The sequence below is a fragment of the Protobothrops mucrosquamatus genome, unplaced genomic scaffold (assembly GCF_001527695.2).
Source record: "Protobothrops mucrosquamatus isolate PMUCROS unplaced genomic scaffold, P.Mucros_1.0 scaffold1, whole genome shotgun sequence".
NCBI lineage: Eukaryota > Metazoa > Chordata > Lepidosauria > Squamata > Viperidae > Protobothrops > Protobothrops mucrosquamatus.
The window spans coordinates 5,697,867-5,719,036 of record NW_015386388.1 but is presented as its reverse complement, the minus strand read 5'-3'; the positions used below and the strand labels follow the sequence as shown (position 1 = coordinate 5,719,036).

The following is a 21,170-nucleotide window of genomic DNA, read 5'->3' as shown; positions in this document are numbered from 1 at the left end:
CTTGAAGGAAGTTAGAGAAGGTTGAGGAAGTTACTACTTATATCCTTTGCCAGGAATATTCCTTCTGGCACTGTAACCTTATCATAAAATATACTTTCCATTGTTCTAAATCTCTCTCTTTCTCTCTCTCTCTCTCTCTCTCTCTCTCTCTCTCTCTCTCTCTCTCTCTCTCTCTCTCTCTCACACACACACACACACATATATATATATTAATGGGAAATGATTGTCATTAACAGCATAGTAACATCCGACCACCGGCCTTTCTTTTTGATATTGTGGAATATCAATTGCATAGGGTGGAACAGAAGCCACCACCAAGTATACATTAAAAAACTTTCTACAAGAAACAGCCCAGCCCGACAAAAAAAGAGATAGTGCAAAGATTAAATGCCAGCAAAACTGGCAGGAATGGACACAAGCTTTGATTAAAAATGAGCAGCACATTCTTGCATTGCAAGACTGCAAAAGCTCTGCTAAGAGGTAGAAGCAACTCAAAACAAAAATTCCCAGTCTCCCAAAGGCAAAGCACATATGAAGGGCAGGTTTTGGTGAAGGAGAAGACCTTTTCTCTGCTGAAGGATACTTCTATGAGCCCATAGAGAGTACTGAACACAAAATATGCAATAGCAGCACAATCCCCCCCCCACCTTCCAAGAGGAAAGGACAAGGACTGTTTGCCTATTGGTCCATTCCGAAGTACCAAGAGGTGTGGAAGAACTGCAAAAGAAGGCAGCACTAAGTAAGGCGAACACCAAGCACTTGTTCCAGTTCTTGTCTGCGCTGCTGAACCTAAAAGACAGAAAACCATTATAGAGATAGATGAGAACCACAAATAGAACAAGCATCAGATGCGTATATGGCTCCTTCCTTACAGAAATAGTATGGAAAACTCTTAAGTGCTCTAATTCAGGATAAATTATCCCAGCTCCACAGAGAATACAATTATTTCATCAATAATTGCTGGTAAAAACTGTTCTGCACTTCTACAAAGGAATTCCATGGGAGAGAGAAAAACAGGGAAGTCAAATATAAGAAAGGAAGCACCTTGACCAGCTTTGAAGACTGCACTGAAAGAGGTGCATTAAAAATACAGTTCTACATTCACTCTGCCTCCACACTGAAGAAAAATACGTTAGGTAGTTTTTAAAAAAAGTTACACTGAATTATGCTCTCCTACCTTTGCAAAGATGTGTCGTCCAACAGCTTCTTGCATCCATGGTTGCTGATAGAAATCAGCCCGTCTCTCTTCTTCTGGGTTCCCAGCCACATCTGTAATAATCTAAGGCAAAATGGAGGCATGGAAGAAGGAATTGTGGGACATTTAATGTTCTAAAACAGACTTGCTCATACTGAAATTTAGCTAATTGTGAATATTGTAAACTTGGTTAGATTTCAATCTAATTCAGGGGTTCCCAAAGACTGAAAAAAATATAAAATATATAAAGAAAGGGAGGCATCAATACAAAAATACCTATATTATATTGCACCATATAAATATTATTATAACCCAGTAAGGTGTGTAATATTGGGCAGGCAGATGCATTTGAAGAATACATAAACACATTATCTCTATTTTATTTTTTCCTTCCTATTTAAAATTCATCTTTCCCACTCTGTGGAATAAATGATCTGCTTTGCATATTTTTCCTTTTTCAAGATATGAAAAATCAGGAATTTTTGGGGAAGGAAGGAAGGAAGGAATACTTCAAGCCTCATATAAGAGTGGGATCAACAAACATGTAAACAAAAAGGCAACTAATTTCTATCCAGAATGTAGCCTGAATTTCAAAATGTATGGGTAGCTGACAGGTTAACTTGCGTAATTTTGACTTAGTCTTAAAGAACCTGAATATCTGAATTCAAATTCATAGAAGCTGCCAAATAAAGGGCAGTAAAAACCAAATTATGTAAGTGTTCTACTAATTCCACATACACAATTATGCTAACAAGCCTTATTTAATTCAGTGTAGCTTACTTTGAACTATACATGTATGGAGTTATATACCCCTGCATAAATTCTCCCTAGTCATCCAAATACTTACCTTCAAATCCCTCTGTTGAGATCTGATCCACTCCTGAATAAAATCCTGAGGATTATTACTAAAACTCAGCATAAAATCTCGTTGTGTCTTCAACTGATTAATAGATTCAATTGTTTCATGAATCTGTACAAAAATACAAAAAGTTCCTTATGAAAAAGAACAAATTTGCCAGGACTGTGTAAGTCTGGAAAACATAAACATAACCCTCTAAAACTCTGCTATTAATGTGGGGCTCCCAAGATTTGGAGGGATATCTATATGTATACTGCCTACAACAGACTAGTAATGACCATCAATTAATAGTCTTCAAATCCCGCAACACTGTATAGCACCAGCTGCTATTTTAAATCAATACATTTGATAAATATTCTGGAGCAGAAAACAAGCAGAAAAAGGTAATAGAGATACAATATGAATAGAGAGCAATGTGAATGAAAGATGTGAGAACACTAACTTCCTACTGTCCTTAGACAACATGGTACGGAAGAAAGATTAAAGAGAGAATATAAATTACTTTTACTTCTTTTTCTAATTTTGATTTTTGCTTTGCTTTCTTTGAACTGTCATAATTTTTAAATGTCAAGTCAGGCAAAGAATTTACTCATCTCTCTACTGATACTTTTCTAAGTTCAAGCAACAGGAAGGTAACAAAAATTCAAGTTTTGAAAATCCATTTAAAAGGAAAGAAAGATACATGGCATGCAATGTAAATCAGGCACTAAATTTTTATACTTCCTTTGTTTGGACCTTTACAATTAAAGGTCTAAAATACTATATATTTATATTTATATGTATGTATGTAGGTATGTGTATGCGTGTGTGTGTGTATATATATATTTATACAAACTTATATTACATGTGTATGTAATATAATTCTAGTTTAATGTTTTTATATTTCTTTTCTTTTTGCCACTAATTCCCAGAAAAAAGGTTCTAAGTTGCTTAAAAACAATGCTGAAGTAAAACAGAATTAAAAGAAAACTGCAAAACAACAATTGCCTATTGCAGGGAAGGGACCTCTGATATCAGTATTCCCCCAGAAAGCGTCTAGGGATTGATGGTGTAGTGGACCCCCTCTCTGAGGTAGGTAATTATTACATTTTGTTTTGGTTATTATTTGCAAGCTGCTTATAATCTCTTTTGTAATTGAATACATTTAAATTGCAGAAATAAAATTAAAAAGATTAATATTGCACCACTGAAAATATGTCACTAATTTTTTAGTGGCAATGAGATTTTGCTGGATTGCAAATGGGATTGTTGCTCCTCTCTTCCCTGATCTAGTTTAAAATCCTCTATTTAATCATCTGTTGTTCTGAGACACCTTAGCAGCCAGTTTGTTTTTTATTCTCAAACATAGATAGAAAGCATAGCATATGAGAAAGTTTTCCGTGCCAAGTATTTTATGAATGCTAGTGGAATAAGTAGATCTTCTTAAAGGGGATGTGTGTAAAATATAGCATCATGCACACTACATTATTCCCCAAGCTAAGAAAGGTAACTAGTTTTTGTCTTTTTCCTACCGCACAGTTGACAATGTGTTACCTTGATATCCAGGGAAGCAATTTCTTGCTGATTAGTGGTGGAGGCCAAGAAGTTGCTCATTTGGGCTTTCAAGGGGTCATCTACTTCCACGTCAATGTCATAACAGGCTGTTTTCTTTTGATCATTAGGGTCCACGCTAGACAAGTCAAGACAAGAAGGTATGTTAAGGGGTGAGAAGTATCCTTTCTTAGACTTATGTCTTTACCACCACATTCAGATAGGTATAAGGATTAGATTCTCTCTTACATTACCACAGTAGCCTTCTAGAGAGGCAGTAAAAATCTGAAATGTAAGTTTTCCTTACACCAAATTGGATGTGCAAATTTGAGCAGCTCGAGCGATTGTAATATTTGGATATGCATCATAAAATATTTTGTTTAAAATGCCTTTCCTGGGTTCCTGTGGTGGAACCCCTGGCTGAAGGAAAGGAGGCCCTGATGGGGTACTTAAAAGACATTCCAGCTTAGAGTCCATTTGGAGGAAGAAACGGTCTCCCAAGGGAAGGCAGACTGTCTGATGAGACAATAGTATTGATTGGTGATCACCTATAAAAATATCTATTTGAACCTTTCTCAGAGCTGTTCTAATTGCATTGACCTGATAGCTCAGGAGAGTTTGCAAATGGAAACTAGATAACAGGAAACAGAATTTCACAATCAGAATAAAATAAGACATGAAACAACTTTCTTTTAAAATTATCTGAATTAGAGAGACCTTGAAATTCAAAAGGTCACTAATAGAATAATAATTCAGATATAAATGAAATGTTATATAGATAAGCAGTGATATTATTCTAATTGTTCAGATTAAATACCTTCTCTATATTCAATTTATACAGAAGTACACCAATACTATTTCTAATTCACAAATAAGAACTCAGAAAGCATACAGATTGTCAAAGACCCAGCGTAGAGGTAAGATTCCAGAAGGCTCTCCAAAGACAATTTTTAATGTATACATTTGGATATGTATATGGATACAGTCAGGTATCAACTGAGCATGTAATTAGGTTGTTCCCTAATAATTTTAGGGAATCTAAAATCTTATAGTATCAATCTTACCTGATAATGTGATTGATAACAATGGGATCTGGATGTTGTAAGAGTCCTGCCAGTTTCATTGGAATCTCAGAAAATCTCATACGGCTGCAGTTGAAGATCTAAAATGAAGCAAGAAGACAAACCTTAGTAATTCCAAAGGAATAACATCTGGAGAAATAGGTGGGCTCAAAATAAACCCATGGGATATTCTAATTGTAAGGATCAGATCTTTAGTGTGATAAACACTAATGTACAGATAGTCCTCGACTTATGACCACAACTGAGCCCCAAATTACTGTTGGTTAATGAGACATTGGTTAAGTGACTTTTGCCCAATTTAACAAATTTCCTTGCCACAGTAAAGTGAATCACTGCAGTTGTTAAATTAGTAACATATTTGTTAAGTGAATTTGGCTTCCCCATTGATTTTGCTTGTCAGAAAGTCGCCAAAGGTGATCACATGACCTTGGGACACTGCAACCGTCATAAAGGTGAGTCAGTTGCCAAGAGTATGAATTTTGATCATTTGACCAATGGTCGCAAGTGTGAAAAACGGTTATAAGTCATTTTTTTCAGTGCCGTTGTAACTAAATGAACTGTTATAGGTTGAGGACTATCTGTACTGATTGTTTTTAATCTAAATATCCATGTGTGTACCTACTCATTGTGAATTACTGTTATTGTTTACAATCTGCCTGGCTGATTCGATCTTGCAGAATCAGTGCACTGGGTTCCTTCAATTAACAATGTCCTCTATCAGAACAGTATGTCTTCTCTATAGCAGTGCCTATCCGCTGGAATGATGTTCCCTGATCTGGACAGTTACACTCTTCTCGATTTAGAAGAGCCCTTCCCCCAGTGGGACCCCCTGCTTCATTTCCTTCCAATCTGCAATTCTTTCCACTTCGTATATTTTTTCATCGTTTTTCTACCTTCTAGTTGCTTTTCTTTGTTTTAATTGTTCTGAGCCAACCAGTCATTGGGCATTTCTGCATGCATATACAATAACAACAGCAGCAATAATGTGAACTGAGTAACGAAATAGTGGACTTCCAATTTTTTTAAACAATATAGTTAAAACTTATCTGAAGAGATTCTGACAGTCTACTTTGTTAGTGTATTACCTCTTCAAGCTTGCAAGATTGACAATCTGCAATTTATTCTGCTTCCGTTATACTATTTTCAAATTAATGGTAGTGGCAATAGAACTAAGCAACAGATATGAACTTGAGAAGATATAACAGATACAAAATCAGGAACCAAGAAGCGGAATTATGTGTGAACTGAAATTCTAGTTCCCAAACATGAAAACTGCTCAGCCCCCAGCTTCCATTTTTATTCCTTGAATATAGTTGCTAACACTTAATGTTCGTATAATGCCCATGTGCAAATAACCATATGCAACATAAGCAATACATACTCAATACCAAGATAGATTACAGACTATTGATCAGCTTGTGTTTAGGATTGATATGGAGTGAAGCTAAATTAAGCTGATTTGTGAAAAAACATCTTCATTTAATAAAATATTCTAAACAGCAGAGACATACTGACCTGGCGAAAATAGCGGTTGCAATTGATATATTCTTTCTCATGACAGTCCTGAAGCTTGTTATATTTGATATAGAGCCATAGGGCCTGCATTATGCTGGCACGAGTCTGGGTGTGGACACCAAGCAGGCGAGCCAGACGTGGGTCTAGCTTGTATTGAGGAGGCTGAAATGACAATGTTGCCTAATTAACATGTGTGCTGTCCTATCAATTTTGCAATCCCAGTTTCCTTTTCAATTTTTAATGTTTTCTCTAAAAAATGAAATAAAGCATGACGCTTCTGATGAATAATATAGAGCAAGAGAACACACAGGCTAGTATTAAATTTAACTTTAAGCTTCTTTAAAAGGAAATTAAATGCAACTTTATAGTTATCTTTATCAAATAAGTCACAATTTACAATGGAGACCAACTTTAAAAAGAAAATTGTGAAATTCTGGTGGCAAACCCAAGTTGTACAGCTTTGCTCCAGGTAGAGAAACTGAATGTTTCAGATAATGAACTATTAAAAAAGCTGCCTGTGGGCCAGGATCTGTTTATCTTCTTTCCAGTAAAGCAAGAGTTTCTATGCCTTTTGCTACCATATCTCCCTTTAGTGTAATCTCAATAATACACACTTCCCTTAAATATCCAAAGACTAAAATGAATACAAATGAACAATGAGAACAATATAATGAAAGTTTGGAAAAGTTGGCTTTATTGTAATAGTAAATGGTTCTTCATATTTTTCTGGACTCTAACTGCACTACCCCAAGAAGATAAATCTGGGAAATTTGGGAAATCCTGACTTTGCAATGGTAATTTGCCTTCTTACTTGATGATCCAGCATGAGAAGCAGAGTGCATTTTACATTCACATCACCAGGGCGCTTGACTTGAAAGCCATCTGTCTCTTGGGTTGTTGGCATCCGGTGCCACTAAGATAAAAAATATATAAGTAATAGAACTTTTTAGTGCAAAACAAGTGGAAACGACTCAATCTCCATACAGTATCTTACATGGTAATAATCAGGTTCCAGATTGCTGGCTTACTGCTTAGTTTTGTAATGGGTGAAAATTAGAAATTTGAATCTTCTGCCATAATTAACATCCTTAGTTACGTCAAAATATAGTTCAGGTAATAGCCTTATCCATCAATTCTTCTCTATTCCATATATCTGTCAATTTCTGGTAGATGCACCATTTTGGGGGAGGGGGCAAAGCCTACACCTGGACTGTAAATAAAACACACTGAAAAATGCACAATCAAGAGTTGGTGGGGTCATGAAGATTCTAGTCAACATGGAAGGAATCCTAATTCTAATTTGCCTATGGCAGTGGTGACAAACCTATGGCACAGGTGCCAGAGGCGGCACTCAGAGCCCTCTCTGTGGGCACGCGCGCTGTCGCCCCAGTCCTAGGCCTTCAGCTGGGTTTTATAAAATCTTTTCGCTTTAGGCCTCCACTGCTGTGTGCAAAAAAAAAAAAGGTTTAATCAATTTCAACTTCTCGCGGGGAAAAAAAAGATCTTGCAAAGTTGGAATTGATTGATTGAACTTTTTAGTCCCACCCAGTCTGCTGTTACCACCACAGCCACGCCCACCCAATGGGCCACACCCACCCAATGGGCCACACCCACTCGGCACTCGACGATGCATAAGTGGGTTTTGGGTTGCAGTTTGGGCACTCAGTCTCTAAAAGGTTCACCATCACTGGCCTACGGTATTGACTAAATCTTGGTTAAGCAATTTTTATAATCAGCTTGAATAAACTATGAAATTAAATTCTTTCAAACTATTGTGCTAAATTCTTTCAAACTATTGTGCTAAAGACAAACCCATGCAATAAATTAATCAACACTACTTCAAATTCAACGAGCACAACAAGAAAGAAAAAAAGGTGGGTGGAAATTATAAACAGAACAAATTCAAAAACCTTTGGCCTAACGGTGTAAAAGAGAAACTTTGAATATAAAATTAGCAAACTCCTTATGTCAATTTCTTAGCCATGGATCTAAGTTTAACATGAAGTTGTAAATGCTGTGAGCTGTCTATTTTACACTATATATACCAAAATACCTACCTCCACCAGGTGATTGTCTGGTCCATATAATTCTTTGTCTAATTCAATAACCAAGCTCTTGAAAAAGGATGAGAATTTTCTCTTCTGTTTACTTGGCTGTGACAGAAAGACAAATGAGAAAGTGAGCTTTACCATTCTCACAATCACTTTAGAAGAGGTCCCCAACCTTCGTGGCTTGGTGGCCTGGATGGGGGGGGGGACAGCAACTGGGCCACATGAGAGGTGGGCCAGGGCATGAATGCATGTAGCCCTTACATAAAAGGAGGGTCAGCTCGACTTATGCGAGCAGCAGGCCAGTGCAGATGTGTGCGAGTGCCCTCTGGCTTGCCACTCATGCAAGTTGAGCTGCATGTGCATGTGCACACACTCCAGCCCGTCACTGTAGTGGGCCACAGCTGGGGGTTGTGGACCCCTGCTTTAGAAAACACACTTGTCAAAAACGCTTAATTAAGTGAGGGATAAGTAAATTATATCACCTTTATTATTTGTAACATATACTATTATACTAATTATGCAATATTTATTACCATTGCAATCCATATACTCTGGGCAGTAAGGAGCAGTAAATAAAGGAACAGTTTGATCTAATGCTTAAGGAACTGGAGCGAGCAAATTGAAGTTCTAATTCTGCTTTAGCATGGAAGCTATCTGTGTGACTGGCGCAGTTAGCTTCTCTCAGCCTTAAGAAAAAGGCTATGGCAAACCACTTCAGAAAATCTTGCCAACAAAACTGGACCTGTCCAGCCAGTAACCAGGAGTCAATAATGACTCAAAGGCACAAATATATGTATTTTGGGTAAGGCTGCAAATAGAAAAATAAAGAATAGTTATTATTGTTATTTTGCCTAAAAGTATAAGTCTTCTATTATATTCTTCAAGAATGAGAGATCATTTGAGCATTTAAATTACATATATTAAGCTAGATCCCAAGAATTCTAATTTAATTGGACATTGCAGTAAGCAGAAACTGAACTAGGCTAGCCTTTGGTCTAGCAACACCCTTAAACATAAATTACTGCTCAAAGAGGACAAACACACACAATGTCTTTGGTATATGCAAATTAAGAAAGGATTAGTCAACAGCTAAATGAAGCAATAGTTAGCTGCCTGATGCAAGATCTATTTAATGGGTGGATAGGAAGCAGGGCAGTTATCCAGAGGAAACACACATTTGTCATTTTCTATCTGTCACAAGGTTACCTCTTAACAAAGAAATTTCATGCTTACATCATCAAGAAGTTTGCCTTCCACACGAAGTTCCCATGAGGCTATACGCTCACCACCCTCAGACTCCTCTTTGCCAGGAGTAAAAGTATTAGAGATGTAAATACGCAGCTTCCGCTTTTGCTGAAAATTTAGAGAAAAACATTAACTGCAAATAGCAAAGAAATCATCATACATGCACATAACAAATCTACAAACCAGTTTTATGGTTTTGACCTTTCTCCAAGATAACTTAAAACAGCAAAACTAATCACAATGATGGATTCAGATTGCCCCTAATAGAGTTTTAGCTGATCCTCTCTCTCTACCGTCAAAGGTTTCTTGATTGCCTCTTGGATTTCCATTCTTTTGCGGGCAATTGTCTGGTCCAGCTTGCGTTCAAAGGCCAGTAAATCCATGTAAGCCTGAGACTCGGGGACTAGTTCACGAATCTACAGAAAAAGAATGGATTGTTAGATAGTTATCTAATAAATGCTGTCACAATTTCTAGTGCTTTTAAAAAAATAAATTTTAGGTGAATATTAATTAGTATTATTGTCCAGGATTGTGGTCTTCCAGGATACAGACAGGACTTCCCTATTTTTTTCTGTCACTGGGAAAAAAACAATGTAACTTTGCCCTAATTTAGAAAAGAGTAAATGTACGTCAACCTGAAAGGTGATTGTGAACATAAGCAGCACAGAAATCTCTTTCTAAATTAAAAGTGATTTAATAATTTGCTAGGCTAGTCAATAGGATGTAACACATGCCAGGCCCTCAAAAGTAACTATTATCCACATAGGAAGATTTGACAAAAGGTAAATAAAATTTCATAGTAAGTTCATTTAGTTTCTGTGAAAGACAATCAGCAGCAAATACTTTATTCTAGAAAGAGATGGATGATTGATAGTCTCAAAGTCTGCAATATTTCTCCCCATTTGGATCAAATGTGCTCACTGTCCTAACTTTTTATCTTTAATGCCCAATAATGCTTCCACAAAATGAGAACTTACCCTCTGTGGCAGGATTTTGTCAGCCATCTTTCGCCTTTTCAATCTACAAGAATTGTACATAAAATAATAAATAAAAGACCCTTGTCGAAAATTCATTTTCATTTTCTACAAATAGACTGAATTGACTGCAATCTATTCAATCTGTCCCAGAAAATAATATAATCCCAAATGTTCTCCCCAACATTTAAGTGAAAATAGAGAACCTATGACCTTCCATAAGCTGCTAAACTATTTTAGTAGTTTAGTCAATAAGGTGATAGCTGCTATAGCATGTAGTTCAATGAACCCTGGAGGGCCTCAGATGTACCACCTAATTTGTCTAAATTAGGAATTTCCAGACTTTTCAGTATCACAATATCTTATCTCAGTTAGGTCCTTTAAACAAAAAATTAATTCATAATTAAAAAATGAACATACAACATACAAAAACAAATATTTTGTTTTTAATTAAAGATAAATTGCTTTTTTTAAACAAAAAGGTTAGATGAAAATATTTAACATTATAAATGGCAGAAATAAATCAAATTTAATGTAAAGGTGCTGCTGCATTTTATTTACAAATTGGGAAATTCCAAATTTGAAAGACAGAAGTGAATAATGCAGATTTCGAATAGAATAGAATAGAATAGAATAGAATAGAATAGAATAGAGCTGGAAGGGATCTAGTCCAGCCCCCTGCTCAAGCAGGAGAACCTGTATCATTTCAGACAAGTGACTGTCTAGCTAGTCTCTTCTTAAAAATCTCCAGTGATGGAACGCCCACGATTTCTGAAGGCAAGCTGTTCCACTGGTTAATTCTCCTCACTGTTAGGAAGTTTTTCCTTAATTCCAGGTTGCTTCTCTCAAGTTTCCAACCATTGTTTCTTGTCCTGCCCTCTGGTACTTTGGAGAATAATTTCTTTGGGGAAGCCCCTCAAATACTGGAATACTGCTATCATATCACCCCTATTTTTTCTTTTTTTTAGACTAGCCAAACCCAAGTCCTGCAGCCATTCTTCGTATGTTTTAGTCTTTAGGCCTTTGATCATTCTAGTTGCTCTTCTCTGATTTTTTTCCAAAGTCTCAACATCTTTTTGTATATGGTGACCAAAGTTGGTTGTATTCCAGGTGTGGTCTTACTAAGGTTTTATAAAGTGGTATTAATATTTCATGTGATCTTGATTCTATGCCTCTGTTTATACAGCCCAGGATTGTATTAGCTTTTTTGGCTGCTGCTGCACACTGCCGGCTCATAGTCAAGTGATCGTCCACTAGGACTCCAAGGTCCCTCTCACAGTTACTGTTTTTGAGCCAGGTCTCGTCTAATCGGTACTTATACCTTTGATTTTTCCTGCCTAAATGTAAAACTTTGCTTTTCTCCACATTAAAATTCATTTTCTTGGATAGGGCTCATTGTTCAAGTTTGTTAAGATGTCTTTGGATCTTGAGCTTGTCTTCTGGGGTGTTGGCTATTCCTGCCAGTTTAGTGTCATCTGCAAATTTGATGAGTTCCCCTTCTATTCCCTCATCTAAGTCATTTATGAAGATATTGAAGAGTACTGGGCCTAAGATAGAGCCTTTGGTGCCCCACTGCTTACTTCTCTCCATGTGGATGTAGCACCATTGAGAACTACTCGTTAAGTACAGTTTGTCAGCCAGTTACAAATCCATTTGGTGGTGATGTTGTCTAATCCACATTTTTCTAGCTTACCAAGAAGTAGGTTGTGGTCTACTTTGTCAAATGCCTTACTGAATCTAAGTATACTATGTCCACAGCATTATGCTGGTCTACTAGTTTAGTCATTTTGTAAAAGAATCAAATAAGGTTGGTTTGGCATGATCTGCTTTTAACAAACCTGTTCTGGCTGCTAGTTATAACTTTGTTTGCTTCTAGTTGTTTGCAGATCTGTTTTTTTATTATCTTTTCCAGGATCTTTTCAGGTATTGATGTTAGACTGATTGGTCTGTAGTTTCCTGGGGAGGGGGTTCCTTTCTTGAAGATGGGAACCACATCAGCCCTTTTCCAATCCTCAGGTATTTCCCCGCTGCTCCAAGATTTTTGAAAGATATGGTACAATGGTTCTGAGATAACATCTGCCAGTTCTTCAGAACTCTGGGATGTAATCTGTCAGGTACTGGTGATTTATATTCATCAAGGTCACATAGGTGTTCTCTTACCATTTTCTTGCTTATTTTAATTTTTATTTCTAGTTTGTCTTTTACAGTAGTTTTTTTGGTACGTTGGGCTATAATTTTTTTGTGTGATGACTGATGGAAAGAATGAGTTAAGCAGCTCTGCTTTCTCCCTACTGCTTGTTACTTCCTTGCCATCTTCTCTCTTTAGTGGACCTACTGTTTCCTTGGTTTTTTTCTTGTTATTAATATGTTGAAAGAAACTTTTTTTATTGTCCTTGACTTCTGTTGCAAGTCTTTGTTCATTGTGAGCCTTTGCTTTCCTGACTTCATCTTTGCATGTTCTGGCTGTCTCCTGATAATCAGCCTTAGTTATCTGTCCCTCTTTCCAATTTTTGTACTTGTTCTTTTTGTCTTTCAGTTTGTCAGAGAAACTTTGTGTAGCCATGCTGGTTTCTTCTTGAATTTCTTGTTTTTCTTTTTCAGTATTGTGCTGGACTGGGCTTTTATGATTGCATTTTTCAGAGTTTCCCATGATTCTTGAGTTGTTTTCCCCTTTAGGATTTTAATCCATGGAATCTTTCCTAGGTTCTCTCTGAGTTTGTTAAAATCAGCTTTTTTAAAGTTTAAGACATTGGTTGGATTATTTTCTATTGCTTGTGTTTGCATTATATTGAATTTTAATATAATGTGGTCACTCCCTCTATCACTTCTTCTCTATTAGTAAGAATTAGTTCCAGTATAGCTTTACTTCTAGTTCCCTCCTCTACCTTTTGGATGGCAAAGTTGTCGGCTAGACTGATTAGGAATCTAAGACTTAAGTATGACAATGGACTGGAGTGCCCGCAGCAGCAGCTGAGAGAAGCGTGGTGGACCAGTAGTCGCTGAGAGCAGAATGGCAGACCAGCTACCCAACAGCTAAGCAGAGCAGAATACTCAGATTAACACTTCATATCTGAAAACCACAGCAGTGAACAAGCAACTAAACAATAAGAAGGCAGGGAGGAAAAGGATAAGTACAAAACTTTCAAGGCAAAGAGTAGAGAGCTAAGAGCAAAGCATCTCCTAAAAAACAACCTGAGATTTTCAATAAAAAGAAGTACCTATCACTTTATAAAGGACCAAGAACATTTGTAATTTTTTAAATTTAAAATCTCTAAATTTTTTAAAAATTCTTTTCAAATTTTTATTTTTTTTCCAATTTCCAATTTCTTTTTTCAATTTTTCAATTCTTCAAATTTTTAATCTTTTTAAATTTTTAAATATTTTTCCATTTTCAGTTTTTTTAAGTTTAATTTTTTAAATTTTAAATTTTCTTGTTTTCAATTAAAATATTGAAAAAAATTACTTATTTTAATTCTTTAGAAACTTTTAAATTCTTAACAATCAAAGAGAAAAAAATAGAAAAATCACAGAAAAAGAGACAGACACTTCAAAACAGAGAAGTTAGTGATGAATTTTTCAAGACTGATAATAAAGGGCCAATAACTTTTGTAAACTTACAATTCACAACAGTCAAAATAATTATTTTTTAGAAATTTTTAATTGTTTTAACAAACCAAAATAGCCATGGAAATAGAGACTAAAATTATAGTGACTTGCAAAATATATCATACATTTGAGCTTATGACTGGGAAAGCACGGCTAGTGTCACTACGCACTCCCTGTGGACCTTGAGGACCAGCGCTCGGATGCTGTCCTGATGGTCCGGGGAGAGGGAGACCTGGCAACGGTCTGTATCTATGATGGCCCCTAAGTGCAGGAGATGGGTCGAGGGAACTGTCTGGCTCTTTTGAAAGTTCACCGAGAATCCATGGTCCTGGAGGACCCTGATGGACAACGCTAGGTCCGACTGGGCGGTCGAAAGGGAGGGCGACTGGATAAGAATGTCATCCAGATAGTATTGAATGAGTACCAGTACCAGTCTCAAGTGTGCAGCGAGCACTGCCAGGATTTTGGTAAACACCCTTGGAGCTGACGAAAGGCCAAACGGCAGGGCTTTGTATTGGAAATGATGGCCCAAATAACTACACTTTTGAAGTTGGAGGCAAGAGTTGCCACTAGGCCCTGGCTTCCCAGCGAGGGACAGGCCTCTTGGCTATGCTGGCCATTCAAAATGGCGGCTGCGGTCGCCACTGCTCCCTCTGGATCGAAAAAGAGGGAGAAAGGACAGTATCAAGCCAGGCAAAAGAGGTAGGCCAAGGGCAACTGTGAGGAAAATGGCGACGGCGGCCACGCGGCGCCCAAAATGGCGGCCGCACCGATCAGTTATGAAGGGCCAGCAACAAGGCCGCAGGCAAATGCTTGAGCGATGTCCTGGAGGCGTGAAGAGACACTGGGCCAGAAAGAGGAGCGAAGAGCCGAAACGACTAAGAGGGAAGCTAATTGGCGACGGTTGCTGCCACGCGGCTGCCAAGATGGCGGCCGCAACTATCTGGCCACAAAAGAAACCACGCAAGGCTTCTAGGAAACGCAGGGGAGCTGAGGCGGTTTCCCGGCTGAAGCGCTGATCCCAGCGCTGCAACGATGTGAGGGGGAGGGAGATCGGAAGCCTCTGATCTCATCAGGGTAAGAAGAAGCCCTAGCCCTCCAGCAGGGGAGCTGAGGGGGGGGGGGTTCCCGGCTGAAGCGTTGATCCCAATGCTGCAACGATGTGAGGGGTGGGAGCGCGAAGGCCTCCGCTCTCACCAAGAACTAGGAGGAAGCCCTAGCCCTCCAGCAGTCCAGCTGAAGCAGCGCTGAGCCCAGCACTGCTGAGCTGACTGTGGGGATGAAATGAATGAAAAAAGATCTGTACAACTTGCAACTAAGCTGGGAGCCAAACGTGTCACGTCCGTCTGGGCTGGAGACTAAGTCAAGACTGGATGTGTCCTGGTCCAGGACGGGCGTGGCAAGTTTGACTGACTTAGTCTAATGGGCAGGAAGACAGAGCTAACCCATTGGTGGATTCTCCATCTCCTATGCTGGAGAAGTGAAGGCTCTGGTGGACTGGTGCAATAAAAGTAACCTGGTTCTAAATGTTGATAAAATAAAGGAGATCATTGTAGATTTTAGAAAGAGCTGGCATAGTCATACTTCACTCAGTATCAAGGATGCAGTTGTAGAGGTGGTCAACAGTATTAAGTATCTGGGAGTGCAGCTAACTAACAATCTGAATTGGTCTCTCAACACCTTATCCTTAGTGAAGCATGCAAACCAGTGTCTGCATTTCCTGAGTCGGATGAGGAGGGAACATCTCTCTCCTTCTATCCTGACCACTTTTTACAGAGGCACGATTGAGAGCATTTTAACAAACTGCATCACTGTCTGGTTTGGTGGCAGCAATGCCTCTGACAGAAAGTCCATATAGAGATTGGTAAGGACAGCCAAGAAGATCATAGGAAGTTCGTTTCCTGGTATTCAGGATGCTGCTTATAAGTGCTATGTGCTTAGAATTCAAAGCATTGTTAGAGACCCCACACATCCACTTTACAGTTTGTTTCTGTTGCTCCCCTCTGGGAGGAGGTTTCGAAGTATTTCTAGCAGGACTACCCAAAGCTCTGTAATAGTTTTGTTCCCTATGCCATCCTTCTGATAAACTCGCAAGATTCATTTTTCTTGCCATGCAGTATACATAATCTGAAGTAGAGTTTGTTCTTTCTCTGTGTCATATAATATATGTGGGTATATGTATAATTCTGTATTTATTTATGTCATATTTATGTAGTGTATATTGGAGGTGGTGACCTTTTGAGAGCTGTATGCAATGAAATTTCATTTTACCGTATGCCAATTAGTGTACATTCAAAGTGTCAATAAAATTATTCTATTCTATTCTATTCTATTCTATTCTATTCTATTCTATTCTATTCTATAGTTGTTCAAAATTCAAATTGGAAGTATCCAAATATTCCAATCAAGATGAAACATTTGGTCCATAAATTCATGTTTCTTTTTTCTGATGCTTGATGAAAATTTCCATCTTTTCAGAACAGAAATGTTTCATAACTCAAATTTGCACAAACAGCTGTAAAAAGTCTTATATTTAAAGTGCTGTTCTTCATAAATTTTACAACTTTGTTATAAAATGATTTAATATAGGTATTTTAATATAAATTAATGCATAGAATATATTTATCTATAATAAATATATAGATAATAAATAAAAGGGACAAAAATAACATACTTTAGAGCTATAGCATAGGAAATGAAATTCTGCTTAAAACAGATCAATTTCATCTCAGACTTATCATAGAAGGAAAAAAATATAGCAACTTAAATTGAATAATGGTTTCCAACATTTGAAAATGAGAACTAGTAAGTCAACAGTTTTCTACTGATTTACACCTTTATTTTCTCTCTGCAGAATTTGGGCTCTGAAATCTCAATGCCAGATGTTTACAGCTGCTCAGTTCTCTATATAACATCTCCTTTGGATCAAGCTGGAGAAGAGGAAATTGCCAAGAAACTGAATGTCATTTCCAAACCATTTGCTTTTAAAAACAGCTGGTAAAATGAGGCCAAGCAGAGTCTTTTGATGGGCCAGAAATATTTTTGAGAAAAGAACAGCCCACAGCTGAATTCAGTAAAAATAGCTTACATAATTAGAATAAGAAATAAACTTGAAAGGAGTAAATGAAGGAGATAGAAATCTATATTAAATGAGGTGAGGAAGAATGAATTACAACTTCACCTTAACATTGTATGAAACTCTCTAAAAATGTAATATATAAACCCTAGCGTGAAGTTAAAAGTACTACAATATGTGTTTCTCCACTACTGTTCAATTCTGCATAATCAAACAAATGTTGCATTAAAGCATAAAATAATAAATTTTAACAATAGGACAAAATTTGATATCTATCTCACCTTTATTGGCAACTATATTTTTAACTCTAAGACAGCAAAGTATCTTAAAATCTTTTCCCTAAACTTCTATATAGCATTTACACTTTATAACATTTTATCTGATTAGGAATATTTCAGGACTGTGATAAATATTATATTAGATACCTTCCAGATATACAAGGCCTATTTAAACATTCCTAATTGCTAAGTTTTATAACTTACCAAGTTTACAGCTTGGTAGACAGGTGGAATACGGTGGAGCTTAGTTTTCTCTCACAGTTTATGGTATATTATGGATGATATTTGATTCCTCCTTATATTTTGGCTTGTGGTTAAAGTTTTATCTATCTACTCTAAAAAAATTTAGAAATTGAAAAAAGTATCTGATTTCCCTAAAAATGGTGCAGTCTGAATTTAAGACAATCCCAGAAAGAAATTATTGGCACAATCAAATTATTTTCAATGCACAGTTTCCCAAATTCTTCCAACTAATTGGTGCATATGACATACTTGTATACATGTATATACATGCCTATCAGAAGCTGCTCTCCAAAACAGTACAGGAACAAAAGAAAAAAATAGGCATTTATATTAATAATTTTTCATTAAAATAAACTACTTACAGATCATCCTTGACTTACAATAGTTTATTTAGTGACTGTTCGAAGTTACAATGGCACTAATAAAAGTGACTTATGATTGTTTTTCACACTTACAACTGTTGCAGCATCCCATGGTCACCTGATCAAAATTCAGATGCTTCTTAACTGATTCATATTTATGGCGGTTGCAGTGTCCTGGAGTCATATGATCAACCTTTTGCAATCTTCTGACAAGCAAAATCAATGGGGAAGCCAGATTAACTTAACAACCTTGTTACTAACTTAACAACTATTCATTTACAACTATGGCAAGGTTATAAAATGGGGAAAATTCACTTAACAACTATCTTGCTTAGCAACAGAAATTTTGGGTTCAAATGTCCATACATAGAAAGGAAAAAAAAGAAGCAGAATAGAGGAATTAAGAAAAAAAGGCATCTCACTTAATAGGGGAAGAAAAGGGGGGGGGGGAACTTGATAGAGATAAGGGCAGTAGGTAGTTAAGGAAAGTTTGCTTGTCTACTGACCACACAGTGTGAATGAAAGGAACTAAAGTTGCAGATTCACTGATCAAGTGAATAGTTGCTAGGTAGCAGTTGCATTCCCTCAAGAAACACCTCTAACTTAACTAGCACTCTTAAAAAGAGAGGCAGTTCAGTGCCTATGAACTAAGAATAGAAGTATAAACAAGAATAAGGGAATTTTGTGACTCAATGGGTGAAGTCCTGGCTTCCCACTTTCATCAATTAAGCATAAAATTCAACTTAGGGCCGACTTGGGGAACCAGAATTCCAGCTCTATAAACACAGAAGTTATATTTTAGATAATTCAAATTTATTAACCAGTATGAATATAGAGAGCCAGGGGTGGGAGGAGGATGATTTTTAGCTTATTGCACAGGTTGTCAAATGTGCAAGTATCTGCTTGTTCAGTATGTATAGTATATGACTGGAACAATGAGCTCTTGGTTGTCAAGGTCCAATTAAGGCAGCTGAGTTGGGTATGTTTAGAGAGAGAGAGAGAGAGCATGTAGACAAAATCTTCCAGGATGTGACAGCTTAATCTCCTTTCCGAGATAATACTTTCTTTGCTCTCAAGGAGATCAAGGATGACATATTTTCAAGGATGAAGGTAATGTTCCTGTAGATAGACCGAATCCTTGAGTAGTAGACCCATGTATCCTTGTACAGAAAATATTCCTCAAAGGGGGGCAGAGAAGACAATTCAATCATTAGAAACATAGAAGACTAATAGACTTATATTCAGAAATGGTCAAAGTAACATATTACCATATGGAGCACCAGTCATTAAGTAAGTTGAAAGCTAAACCCTTCATTCCAGGCATCCACCTATACTTGTCCAAGTCCACTTTACTGTATTTTATGAAGAACAGTTGATATTTTTTCTTGATATGGTCAGAAAGGGAAATAAACCTAGGGAAATACACAAATTGCTCTCCATACATTGTCCTACATTAAAGGTGGTAGTCCTCTGCTCCCCCCCTCTCAAAAAAGCTACTTATGATTTGGTTTCAAAGTTACAGATGATGTTGCACCTCGCAGTGCCATGCAGAACATTTGGGAAAATTTGCCCTTATGATTAACCATAAAGATGCTGTATGCTCCACTGTGTTGTAACTCAAAGACTACCAGTACATTAAATCTAGTAACTGGAGAAGATTAGAGCTAAGGCATTGAGGCAATGCAAATTAAGTTAGCATACATTTTTGTTGACAAAGTCTAAAAGAATGCATAACTAGAAGGAAGATCCTTTTGTCCTGAAGAATCAATGTAAGCCCTGGATTAATGCCAACGAGCCTCCAAATACCATTATAGTCTCCATCTCCTGCTTTGTAATATCCCAGAAGTATATTACTGGTTACTGTAAGAAATAAGATGTGAATTAAAATGGACTTGATCTAGCCTAACAGAGCTATTCCAATGTCCTAAAACAGAGAGAAGCTTCGTATAGGCATTACAAAAGGATTACATTCATCAGGCAAGCAGCCCCTCCCATGCAGTAGTGCTGTCTGCTGCTATTTGCATCTCCACCCATTTCCTTGTTTTCAACAATATTGTCTATTCTTCTCAGTAAATGCATTTAAGTACTGTACTAACCAAGCCAACCAAGCTTTATTTATTGATCAGTTAAAGCCAGTAAAGTACTGCAATCTAGCCAGGTAATTCTTTCATGTTACTGGAGAGGATGGGCTGTTTGGGGGAAGTGGATCATTTTAAGTTTTGTTAAGGGTTCAATAAAAAAATTATCATCTTTGAATCATCAGAAAGGGTAGCATGAGGATCATATTAATACTTTGAATCATTCCATTTCCACTAACTTAAGAGGTTGAGAAAGCCTGGTAAGTATTTTTGATTCTAGCTAACTGAAAACAGAACTTGAATGGATTCAATCTCTTTTTTGGCTTACCACAGCAACAAGATCTCCAACAGTCCCTCCCTGTTGTGTTGGGAATTTGCAGCTAAACAAAGCATTCTGACAAAAGTTATGCTTCCAGAGAGACAGATAATTTTCACAAAATGCCATAAAACAAATCTTCTAAATCTTGTGGAATACCTTAACTATATGATTTAACATAAGTAAAACAAACAAACAAATGCAGTTTCTTGATAATAGAAAAATCCATTAAGGTCTAGTTCTCACTGCAATAGTAAATCTAAGTGAGCTACTTTACCTTCAGGCAACAGGTGGAATATTCCTTCACATAGACAATGTAATAATAAATCTCTCTCCATTTTAAAACTTAGACAGAAAAACAGGAAACACTAGGCTTGAACCTGATAGCTGTGGTTTTAAATTGTAGAAATTTTAATATGGCAATTATGCTCAGAAATGCTGCAAATATTAGTTAATTCAAAAGGTAAATGATTCTTATTGCTTAACAGAAATATGCTAATTAACTGTTAATATTTTCATTAATGAATCATATATTTTATGGGATGTAATTTAAAGTTACTCAGGAAACAGATTATCTGGACCCCCTCCAGTCGGGCTTCAGGCCGGGGTACAGCACGGAAACGGCATTGGTCACGTTGGTTAATGATCTCTGGAGGGCCCGGGACAGAGGTTATTCCTCTGTCCTAGTTCTTTTGGACCTCTCAGCGGCTTTTGATACTGTGGACCACAGTATCATGCTGCGGCGTTTAGGTGGGTTGGG

At 37.1% G+C, this 21,170-nt stretch overlaps 1 protein-coding gene across 1 annotated transcript in view; it reads right to left on the bottom strand.

Annotated features, from left to right (window-relative positions):
• Positions 1-156: 156 nt before the first annotated feature.
• The window catches only part of SMARCD2 (SWI/SNF related, matrix associated, actin dependent regulator of chromatin, subfamily d, member 2), a 51,333-nt gene continuing 30,319 nt past the window's right edge, over positions 157-21,170 (bottom strand). Inside the window, exons 3-13 of the mRNA XM_015832297.2 lie at positions 10,455-10,497; positions 9,771-9,893; positions 9,466-9,585; positions 8,239-8,334; positions 6,993-7,094; positions 6,182-6,343; positions 4,649-4,746; positions 3,588-3,723; positions 2,043-2,165; positions 1,178-1,279; positions 157-789 (exon numbers count right to left, since the gene is read on the bottom strand). Of these exons, the coding sequence (XP_015687783.1) occupies positions 736-789; positions 1,178-1,279; positions 2,043-2,165; positions 3,588-3,723; positions 4,649-4,746; positions 6,182-6,343; positions 6,993-7,094; positions 8,239-8,334; positions 9,466-9,585; positions 9,771-9,893; positions 10,455-10,497 (1,159 nt within the window). The 3' untranslated portion in view covers positions 157-735. The remainder of the gene's footprint in view (positions 790-1,177; positions 1,280-2,042; positions 2,166-3,587; positions 3,724-4,648; positions 4,747-6,181; positions 6,344-6,992; positions 7,095-8,238; positions 8,335-9,465; positions 9,586-9,770; positions 9,894-10,454; positions 10,498-21,170) is intronic.